The 12,431-nt window shown below is 39.5% G+C and overlaps 1 protein-coding gene across 1 annotated transcript in view; it reads left to right on the top strand.

The window, feature by feature from the left end:
• Positions 1–8,947, top strand: part of FBXW12 (F-box and WD repeat domain containing 12) — a 171,141-nt gene extending 162,194 nt beyond the window's left edge. The window contains exon 10 of the mRNA XM_078661627.1: positions 8,614–8,947. Within this exon, the coding sequence (XP_078517753.1) occupies positions 8,614–8,713 (100 nt within the window). The 3' untranslated portion in view covers positions 8,714–8,947. The remainder of the gene's footprint in view (positions 1–8,613) is intronic.
• The last annotated feature ends 3,484 nt before the right edge of the window (positions 8,948–12,431 follow it).

Genomic DNA, 12,431 nt, shown 5'->3' with positions numbered 1-12,431 from the left:
GATGGATCAAGCCCTGATCTTTGGACTGGGTAAGAGTGGTCTGCTTAATTCAGACACTCTGTTCATCACCACCCCCTTTTCTGAATCACCTTTACCAAATTCATCACCAACTTTGTCACACTGCTCATCAACTCCGGAGCCTACATTCTCCTCAGTGACCTCAACTTTCACTTGGAAGACCGAAATGATCCCTGCTCCACAGCACTCCTTGAAAGCTTGAGCCAGATAGCACTCACCCAGCTCATCCCAGAACCACAGGACACACATTGGATCCCATCTTTACCACAAGAGACAGCATGAAATACAACTCCACCTCACAGCTCATATGAACTGACCACTGCATCCTCTAATTCCAAAATCAACTCACCTCAAGTCAACACCCCTACCAGGTTCAGCATTCCAAGCCTTCACTTGGGCAAAATCAAAGAAGCAGTATGGCTCAGTCCCCACAGGCAACCTTGACAAGGACATCAACAACCGGATCAAGAACTGCGCGGACGTCCTAGCACACATCAAGCCCAACAAGCATGGTAGATCATACAAGCAAGCCAGCTGGTACACAGAGTTCCTCCGAGACACTAACTAACACTGTAAACAGCTAGAAAGGAAATAGAGAGCCATCCACGACACCACCAACAGAAGTATCTACAAGGCTGCACTCAGATGCTATATCTACCAATAGAAAAGCACTAGGACCACGTCAAAATAAGCTCCAACAACTTGATTTTTAGGGATTTAACCGCACCCTTAGCCACTGTCACCAACATCGCTGCCTCACAGCAACTCTGTGACAACCTATCCATCTTCTTCCACAGCAAAATCACAAACATCTACAGCAACTTCGCACACCAACTCAACCCCAGAGAACTTGGTGCTGACCTACCCACCACCAAATAAAACGGCCACCTGACAGAATTGACAACCCTCACCGTAGCTGAAAGACCTATACTCGACCTTCCACACCGCAACCACATCACACTGCACCTCAGGAAACTTCACTGGCTCCCCATTCACAAGCACAGCCAATTCAAACTTCTCATGCACACATACAAAGCCCTGCAAAACTCAGAACCAGAATACCTGAACAGCTGCATACACTTTCACCAACCCACTGGACACCTACACTCTGCCTCACTCTCACTCGCACACATTCCCCACATCCGCAAAAGTGTAGGTTGTTCATTCTCCTACATGGCACCCAAGACATGGAACAATCTCCTTCATCACATCAGAGCCTTCTCCTCACTTCTTGAGTTCCACAAGAAGCTGAAGACCTAGCTCTGCGTATAAGCAGCTTGTGGAACACAAACCTACACACCTGCCCAAGCGCCTGGATACTCTCTCAGGTGACTAGTGCGCTATACAAATCAATATAACATAACACCTGCATGCTCATGGTCTAGAACAACATTCCCATAAACATCAAAATAGCTCCAACTTATTGGTTTACTGTACTGAACTTCACATATATGTACCTGGACAATGTACATCGTCACTGAAAATAGACATGGAATTAGGACAAGAAAATCTATACTTACCTACTTGCACTCATTGTCTCAAAATGTTGTTCCTTGATATTCAGTCCTCATATTTTGGCTCATTATATTTTCTACTCTGTATTCTGAAATACAACAGGTTCCCGGAGCACTTAAGTTTGATTGTATGGTATTCAACAACTACCGTGGTCTCTGTCATAGATACCTTTCTTTTTAGTACATATCATCCTTGTTTCATATTTGCATCTATTTTATAGAGGCCACGTATTTTGAATGACAAAGACTGCATCACACCCTTAAGGGTGCTGTATTGGGAAGAAACTCTAATTTTTACAACCCACATTTCTTTTATTTTGCCTCTCTCACAAGTGTAGAGTACATCTTCAATGGCGGTTAGTTGCAGGCAGTATTTTATTTTTAGGGCTATCTCTGCCCACTTCGACCATGCCAAGAGAAATAGTTCTACAAGTGTCAAGCAGTGAATGCAAAGCCTTAGGGGCATTGGGGCATACCCCCCCCCCATATTCAACTCTCCATATACCAGACAGATGAATGTATATTATTTTATATTACAGTCGTATCTTATTAAAATGTATTTCCCCAATTAATGTTATTTTTCATACTACCAATCATTCAGTCATTCCTTTATAGGACGGACCACAGTACTTTCCTTCACAGTGATGCAGTCTGCACTCAGCAGATTGCTCAAGTGTCAGCTAGAGGATTGATTGGGACAATGAGCCAAGGCTGTGTAACTGAAATGTGCATTCAGTCAGGTTGAACAGTGTCTTGCCTTGGCCAATCAAACATCCACAGTGCATGCCTCTGCAATCCGTGTTGTCATGAAGCTGTAGGGAGCACAGATACAGCCCCAGCTCTTAAATGAAGTGATGGCTTCTCCCGCCCACCCAATCATGGTGCTGCTTTAATGTTATTTACGATTATCTGTAGAGAGGGAATCAGAAACAGAGACAGAAAGAGCAAGCAAGAGAAGATGGCAGTAGAGTGATAGACGAGATCAATTAAGAAAAATGAAAGTAAGAAGGGGAAATGGAAGAGAGAAAACAAGATAGTTAAAGAGAGGGGGCAAAGTTGGAGTGACAGAAAGAGATACTGATGGAGAGAGGAAAGAGACAACAGAGAAAGGAATAGTTGGGCCAAAGGGGGGTGCATTGATGAAGGGAAAGAGGGAAAAGAAAGAAGACAGGAGTGGAGTAGGTTGTGGGAAGAGATGGGTATAGGTCATAACAGCAGCTGTTTTTAGAAGCAGGTGAGGAAGAAATAGCACTGTTGGTAATTTCTGATCTGTCTGCATCATTTGATCCTATTGATCATGAAACCATGATATATCCCTCCAACATGTACCACGTGCATCTTCACATAGCTAAAAGTGGTTTCACTTGTTTTCATAAGAATGAAGGATTGCAGTCTGTGTCTTCTCTGAGGAATCTTGTACAGCAGTATGCGGATGAAGCTTGAACTACAGTTCCCACAAATGTACCACATTACAAATTAGTTTTTAATATATTGGCCTTTGGTGGGGTTCCTTTGGGTTCCCCCTACCCCTACAAGTGCCAGAGGGCAGGGTGTCCCTACCATACCCACTTACATTATTTCCCCCAACTTTTGCAGGACACAGGGATCAAGTCCCCAAGTCCTGCAATGTTAGATGCAACAATTTCTTCTGAGTCACGGTAAGCCAGTCAGATCGCTCAGTACTGCAGGACTGTTCCTGTTTCTGTGGTACAGAAATGGCCGACGGGGGTAAAACTTTCTTGGCCAATCAGCTGCCCTTTTTAAAAAAAATTCAGTACCACAGGAGGCTCATGGGACCAACCATCTAGATATACTTAACTTTTTTATCTCTTTAAGCCTAACCCGAGCACCTCTTTAAACACAATTTCTCAATAACAGTTGAATTAATTTACCCCAAAATCACAGAAAAACATGTTTTCAGAGTAAAGTTCTGAATTTTTGCCAAATTTTGTTTAATTCCATCCGCTGAGTTTTCTGTATCGGTGAGCAAAGTTTTTTATTAGAATCAGGACCTTCACCCCCCATTACGTTGACCCCACTTGACCGTTAGGCTTAAAACGTCCATGACATAGCTGAGCTGGTTGAACTTTTTTGGAATGTTTCATGCAGATTTGTAAAACTTCATCAAAGTTATTTAGCAAAATAAAACATGATTTTCCTATGAAACTCTGACCTAGCTATCACTACACATGTATATCTATACACACACACACATAAAATGACATCTAATTATTAGCGTTATCTGGCTATTTAAAAATGTATAATAAAACGTAATTCTAAATAACATTTAAACCTTTAATCAAGACATTGAACATAATTTTAAGACCATTTACTACATATTAAATAAAACAATGGTAATGACAGTGAAATTCCCTTTTTATTATTGTTTAAAAGTATTGTTTATTCATTAAATTAATATATTTAAATGAATTAAATATTAAATGTACGCTTAATTTGAGTTAATATGAAACATTTTATTTCATTAGGTATAGGTTAAAATTCTATATTTACAATTTACAGAATAATAAAAATGAATTTTGTCTCTGTGGTGGAGATCGACACCTCCGTTCCTTGATTTGAGGGGGGTGGAGACCTAGGTGTAAATCTACACTCAGAAATGGGGAATAGTTAAAAAGTTTAGAGTTACACCAGTGGGTCTCAGTTAACTATACACATGTGCCTTTGTAAATAGGCTTCAGGATGTGTAACTTATACCTAATTCCTACCTTATTCCTACTGTCGACTTTTAATACAGGACGCACAGTTGCAGATCCCGCTAATGCTTTCTGCATTGCAGTGTGAGAAACAGCTGTCTAATAGTAAGGTTTTTCATCCAGAACACTTTATTTTCCTACAGTCTCCATGAGCCATACTCTTCTCATCAGCAAATAAAATGCATAAGCAAAACAGTTGTATTCAGATGTAGTGACATTTTCTTGTGAGGCTTTACGATGAACAAGGCTATTTATTTGCACATCTTTTCTCAGGCGGAGAACCCCAACCGACAGAATTCTCAGTGTGTCCTTTTTGCACCCGTAGGCAAAGTGACATTATCCAGCTTTGGAATGTAGGTGCAAAACGTGATATTTACTAACCAAAAGCCACATGGTCTAACAAGATCATTTACACAACTTTTCCCTAGTAGTGCAAATGTGCCACTACACCAATCGTGAAAAGAAGAGAATTTCCTATGAATGTGACTGGGGAAGGTGATGCGTTTGTTGCTGCTTAAAGGTCATAAATAATGCAAAACGAGTTAAAATATTGTAGTGCTACAAACTTGCTGTGAAGAAATGTTTTAGTAGGATTTGGGTCATGACAAAATTATATGTAGTACTGATAAATTAAATTACAAATAAATACAAATGTAATACAATTCAAAATGGGAGAAACAACCAAATCAAATTGAATGTTGATAATGTAGGATTGTTTGTATGTATTAATTACATAAAATGTACATTTAACCAAATAAGCTCAGAGTAAATTATTTCAAGTGCATTTAATTTTGTGCAGCACGTTGATGCAAGGAACTGTCAAGAAAATAAAAATTGAGTTCTGTCCATTACAATTCTTAATTTAAGGACTAGTGATGTTGGTCATTCTGCATGTATACATTGATAGTTTGTTAAACCTTTCCAAGATAAGTGACCTATTCACAAAGGTACACATGTAAATTAGCTCCTGAAGTATAGCAAAAAAGAATAAAGTTGATTAAGCTAAAAACAAATTATAAATATTTTAATTTAAAATATTAACATAAATTTATTTGGAATATTTATTTTAAACCTAGAACATATACAATTAAATTTACAGCACATTAACTTAAAAGTGTATAAAGTAATTACTATATTAACATATATTTAGCTTACAAACACTATTTAATAAACATAATGTTAAAAATAATCACACTTAACTATTTTAATTTTTAATGTACATAAAAATTTACAAAATGTTTATAAAATTGTTTTATATTTTTGTAAAAAGATTAATTAAATTTAATAAATGTTATATTAATATAACTATAGATGTGTGTGTGTGCATACATGTGTGTGTGTGTGTATATATATGTGTGTGTGTGTGTGTGTATATATATATATATATATATATATATATATATATATATATATATATATATATATTTCAAAATAATTTGATTTAATCAATTGGTTATATTTTAGGTCCCTGCCTCCATTATTGTCTAAGGGAGTAGGTTGCTATACCTGTGAGTGGCCATATGTGGTGCTGGACTTACTCCAAGGCTGAGCTGGTGTATATTTGTTACTATTTTTGGGATTAGTTTGCCTATAGTAACTTTAAAGGTGCAGTTTGTGAATAGCAGTGAGCTGACACTTCAGTGGGTGGGAGATTAAATATGCATGTCCTTCCTTAAACCTTTCTTTATCCCTTCTTTATATCCTTCCATTGAATAGCAAGTATTCCCTATTTTCCAGTCACTCGCCCAGGTTCCTCACGCAATTACTACTAAGGGCCTGATTCCAATGTCGTTCGGAAGGCCTCCGAGTCAGATTAGTCTTTCCCGGATCCGATTCGTAGCCCTTGTTTCCGACCAAATCGTACACAGGTCCGAACTACCAAGTACGATGCAAAGATCTCGTCCGCGTCGACAGAATCGTTTCCGTACCCGATCCTGTCCGTATGACTCGTTCCTAGCTGAATCGTGCTGCGCAATGGAGCTGGATTCCGAACGAGCGAGTACGATGCACCATTCGGACAGCCGTATCGACTCTGTCTCAGCGAGACGAAACAGCTGTCAGACTCGGACTTCGGGGGGCCCTCCGAATCGGTCAAGGGGGTGCCCATGGGTCCCCCTGAACCAAGCATGCACCAAGCAAGCATGTGGTGGGCACCATGGGGTGCCCGCCACAGGGTGTACGTTTTCCCCACCCACCTTTTTTTGCTATGGGAGCTTGTGTACACTTTCAGTATACAGGCTCTCATAGAGTACAATGGGAGTCCAAGTGAACTGAGTCCATAAGCCTCGTACTCGCTCGGTCGGACTCCAGCACTCCGAGCCGTACGGAAAGCATTCCGGATTCGGTTGGATGCTTTCCTTACGAGATCGGATGAACCCCTAAAACGTATACCTCAGTGTGCAGAGATGTCTGCTTATGAGACAGATACCTTGAACATTAAAGATTGGAGGGGTGTAGGTTTCTGCAGGTACGTTTGTGAATAGCATTTTGTGATGCATGAGTAATACTTTTGTAGTACTGTTAAACATACTACAAAGTGCAGTGCGTGAATAGGCTCCAAACTACTGGTATATACATCTAGTGCGGTGGTTCCCAAAGTGTGCGCCGCGGCGCCCCGGTGCGCCGTGATGAGAAGCCAGGGGCGCCGCGCCGCTGCCCAGGATGTGGCTCCTTTGTGCTGAAAGTGCCCTCACCCTCTGCATTTAAATGGCTCAATTAAGAGCTCAGTGAGTTACGGCGGGCGAAAGGACTAAAACTGTAGCTGCCTAAAGGAAGAGATTGAACAGGTGCCGACCGGGTTAGGAAGGTATGTGTTTTGGGGTGGGGCAAATGGGGAGTTGCACAATTACATTTGGCGTTTATTTTCTAGCCAGTTGTTTACATTGCACGGAGCACTGGCGATTTCTAAATAATGGAGTCTTCCTGCTTTCTTATGTTTGTTGTCTAGAGATAGTTGGGGGTATGTGCGTGAAGTGCTTTCAAACAAAACTGATGTTGATGTATATGATATTTATTACAGAGGCTCTACTATATCATGACATTGTGGAGTATCAGGGGAGGAAGCAATAAACAAATCGGGTATTGCCAAAGCCAATATGATTTGCCTTTAGATTTTGTCATCCGACCTTTAGATTTTGTCAGTGCTGGTTGCCGCTGCTGAACCGCTTCTGCAGAAGGAACTACATTGCTAAAATGCTTTGTTTTTTGTTAAAATGCTTTGTTGATGCTAGACCGTGTCAGCAAAAAAAAGCAGTAGTGCCCACTGCAGCTTGATGAGGCATGTACGTACATGCAAGAATAAACATTTAAAAGCAAAGTGGGACAAAGAGAGCAGGAGAAGCAACAGATGATCTGACAGCCTGGGGGAACTGGAAAGAGCAACACGGAGAGCAAAGGAGGCAGGGATGCTAGTAGGAAATAGCACATCGAGGAGAGGAAAACACCTGCACGCCCATGGAGTGCTAGAAAAAGAAAAATAGTTCCCTGAATGTTAGAAGTAGAAAAAGTATGCAAGTCATCATATCAAAAGGATGATACAGACCCTATGTACCAATGGCGGAACAAACCTAGGTGGATGGAAAGCCATTGAATAAGAAGCAAGTAAACAAGATGGACAAGAAAGCAAACCATTCATGAACAGTGGTCTGACCCATAGACTACGCTCAGTTTCGTTATTGTGTAATATAGATCTTAAGATAAATGACAGCTAAAAGCTGTCGGTAGGTGAGACATGAAAAAAATGAATAGAAAAAAAACTTTGTATAAGACTGTTGCTTTTCATGATTTTGGCCTGTACTGGTGTTGCAGTGCTACTTTTCAGAAAGTTCCAGTTCCCTTTCTGGTTGTTAAGGGCCTATGTTTGTGTAAGGACATTTGATGACACCTGGCTATTGCTTGGGGATTTCTAATTAAGGTATATCCAGATATGATGCTGCCTTATTTATTTAAGCTTCTTATAGGAGTTGAGTCTCCAGTGATACTTGTATGACGAGCTTTACAGAATATCAAAGCTGTGTTTTTACACATCTTATCAATGTGCAAGGATTACTATGTAGCGTAGTAGTCTGTGGCACTGCCATGGTTTAGGAACAAGTTAGTTCCCAAAGTGTGCGCCGCGCCACCCCTGTCTGCGGTAAAAAAATGGTGGGGAGCCACGGCCAACTGCCAATTAGGTCAAGGGAGCCACGGGTCAAAAAAGTTTGGGAACCACTGATCTAGTGTATTGTCTTGTTAGGTAGTTTGCAAGTAGGCAATACATTGTACATTTGAAACAAAGAAATTTGAGTCCATTGATGTATATACAAACAATGTCTACCTGCATAATTTGAAAAAAAGCACTAATGCATCTTTATTTTTTTTCTCAACAGAGGTGTTTCATCTGTGGTTTGTGATTTTGTGAGCATAGCAAGTTCCGTGGATGGTACAGATGGAAAAAGTATTTTAAGAGCATATTGTTTTAATGTATGAGTTCATAAGAGTCACACTGTCTTTTTTGTAGTCATAACTATATATTATGTTAACAAATAACTGTTTATTGTATACCAATCAGCATGTCTACCAAATTGAAATTAATATTGTAATCACTGTACAAGTATCATAAGGAAATTAAATCGTCCAAATTTGCTCTACTGTTCTGGCTCTTTAAATTCAGCGTAATAAGATGCACCTTTGGTTGCCCATGTAAACAGAAAACCAAAAGTATTATGCTTCAGCTCGTTTTTTCATTATTTAGCATAACTGTATCCTATTTGCAGTATAAATGAAGGTGTCCCGCATTATAAGTGAAGCATACACTTGCCAAGTAAACTATGTAAGTGTAGCATACAAAGGACTGCCTTCGTCATTGTACTGCATGATTTCTCTTAAGACTTATCTACCTATGGGCGTGTTGAGAATTACTTGGATGTGCACAGTTGCAGCTCACTTACAGTTTTCCAGATTCCCCCTATAATTAGCACCATTTGAATGGGTAAGTGCAGATGCAAACATTAAAGACTGGGTCAGAGTTTGTAGGCTAGCCAGATGAGCACTCAATTCCTATTAAAACATAATACATTAGACACCAAATAGTTTGGAAGTAGTTCTATAATGGGCATTTTTAGAGTTGGCTATGACATGCGATAATAGGGCATTGACAATGTTGGCACATTCACTAATAAATTTACAGGGCTGATGCTCAGGAGCTGGGCAGCAGGAGTTCCAAAGGATGGGGGCCCTTGAACAAATAAAGAAAACCTTGAACGACAAAATTCAAAGTCAAAATCATAAAGGTTTATTCAAATATTATTACTCATTACAGAAGACAAAAAGTAGTTACTTAAATTCAAATCAGCACCTATAATGGATAGAAATAAAGCCAATTGCAAGGGTACATAACTGAAAGTAATTGGCCATAACCAAATATAGTTCAGTATTTAACTAATCTACTCAGGTCGTAAGTCTAGGGAAACAAAAAAATCTGCTAATAGTCTAACATGGAGACCATCAATCCAGAGGCAAAAGTCTAATTATAAAGTCAGATAACAGTCGACATGGGACCTGCTCGGAATGGAAGCAAGGAAACCTCCAAGCATAAATCAAATAAACAGATTATCACAGAGTCTGCCATCATAGAAATTTGCAAAGAATTCTTGCATGAATTTATTTATTTATTTATTTATTTAATTTGTAGAGCGCTCTATCACCTTACGGCATCCTGGCGCTGAGAAAAACTCAAAGTACACAATGGGAAGGCAAGCAACAAAAAGGTATTGGCAACCAGTGGCAGACAGTATGTCAACTAAACATTAGGAAATAACAGAGTTTTTAACCTTTTCCTGAAGGGTAAGAGCGCACTAATATGTCTTACTTCCGGGGGCAATCCGTTCCACAGTTTAGCCGCCGCAACTGCGAAGGTTCTGCCCCCAGTTCTAGCTTTCCTAAATCTGGCTACCTTGACCAATCCAGCTGAAGCAGAGCGAAGATATCTAACTGGGACGTACCACTCAAACTTTCTCTGTAGCGCAATAGGACCCGTCCCATGCAGATCTTTGAATACAAGACAGAGAGCTTTAAACTTAATTCTCTGAATCTAACGAAGGTCTAAGGATATATGGCACAAATCCTAGAAAAGGCACATTTTATAGTTTCAGAGAAGTGGATAACAGCAGTCCTAAAATTACGTGAAGTGGCATCTTAAGGCAGTACCAGCAAAGATACATGAGGTAAACTAATCAACATCGCTGAAATTGTGCTTCATAAAGCAGGCTACTTTAGGGGCCACCTATATTATTGAGAGATAATGATCCCTTTAAACCTACAAAGAAGGGAAATTACATTGCACTATTGAAGCAGGCAAAACAATAGACCATATTAAAATGAATATTAATATAGTTGTGGCAGCAGACAGCACCAGCCTTGATTATAGCAACATACGAGAACATCTCTACATGGCTTCCTCTTGAGGCACACTGATTTATACAACACAAGAAACAACCATGAAATAAATCCCATTTTGACTATTTTATAAAAAGGGAAAACACAGAAGAGGACAAAACATGCATGTAAAAAATTGTTCAGGCAACCTTAAAAGCCACATTTATTTAATCTGTCAGTGCAAACAGGCCAAAGGCCCCGTAAATTAATTGTGTGGCCTAGTTATGTTAACACATGTACATAAACATGATTTTCAAATGAATACAATGCTGTCAATTACTCCCTCTAATGATATTTGAAATCATGACAAATTACACCACACTTCTCTACAATAATTCAGCCATCAATTTTGGGTTCTTCAAGTTTGTCATCTCCAGTGCTTTCATTTCATCGTAAGTTTGGGATTTGATGTCATCGAGTACAGAAAACTTTCAAACGTTTAATAGAAGAAATAGACCAATTAGATTAAGACTAATTTTAATATTAGGAGTTAGTTTCCTTTTTAATATGCCACCACCACATCACCAAACCATTAGCCTTTTCAATTGTACTCAACCACGAATCGATCATTTTCCATGCACTGTCTCATCCAAGGATTTAGTTTCATACAAAATATTAGTTATATTATTAATATATTCATTAATTGGTACGCTTTTATCATGCACAGATGTACAGCATTGCTGGACCTTTATTACACATCACACACCACTTTCTATTGGCTATTATCTCTTTATTCATTTTAGTTAATTCACATGTGGTATTTAAAAAAAAAAAATCTTTTTATTAAAATAACAGGCTCTAAGACAGGTACACACTGTACAACATTTGATGGTAAATGAACATACAAGCGACAGAGACATACACAGAATTCACCACGAACATCTTGGTCTGCATATTCAGTTTCAAATTCATACACAATATCAGCTAGTTGTGGAGACAGATTGGGTATCCATGAAATCCCCCCTGTACAGTCTCCACGCTCCCCATATCTTTTCCCACTTCTTGGGACACCCTCTACTCTTATATATCACTTTTTCAGCCCTTTGGCACCAATCTTGATCGTTTCCCCATTCTTCCACTGTTGGCACCACATTACTACCCCACAATCTTGCTATATTCCTCTTGGCGACCATGCTTGCCATTGCTAACCAGGCCTTATCCTACTTAGGCCAGGTGACATCACTCGTCACTCTTAGGATGTGCCAGCGGGCCTCCAGAGGAACCTCAGCACCAACCACCTCAGACATTATGTCCGCCACGCTGGACAAGTATGCCCGGATCTTGGCGCAGTCCCACAAAATGTGGAAGAAGGTGCCCACTTCTCCACAGCCCCGCAGACAGAACTGTGAATCAACATACCCAATACGAATTCACATGCAGTAATAATAGCCTAACGATCCTTCAAAGTAGATCATGTTCAGTTTGCACATCAAATATATCCACAAGCACTTGACCAAACACATGGTTCACTTTTTTTCAAACATGTTTCACTCATCTCATTCATCGCACCTATATGATACACTCTTGGAAAGAGTAACTCAAGATAGCAGGAAGCTACCCGATTACTTGAAATGTTAAAATAAGCTGTTTTACCACAGACATGATAAATGCCCCTAAGTATTGGATTTTTACCGAACATATAATCTCTTGTCAACTATATAATTATACCTGCACTCACTTGTCCCAGTCATCTCCGAAGTTTCCAGTTCATCATGTTTTTCTCACATCATGCATATAACTTCTTTCTTCTCCTGATGAATTTAAAGTCCAG

The sequence above is a fragment of the Lissotriton helveticus genome, chromosome 9, assembly GCF_964261635.1.
Source record: "Lissotriton helveticus chromosome 9, aLisHel1.1, whole genome shotgun sequence".
In the NCBI taxonomy this organism is placed as follows: Eukaryota; Metazoa; Chordata; class Amphibia; order Caudata; family Salamandridae; genus Lissotriton; species Lissotriton helveticus.
The sequence above is the reverse complement of the archived record's forward strand: the minus strand, read 5'-3'. Positions and strand labels throughout refer to the sequence as shown.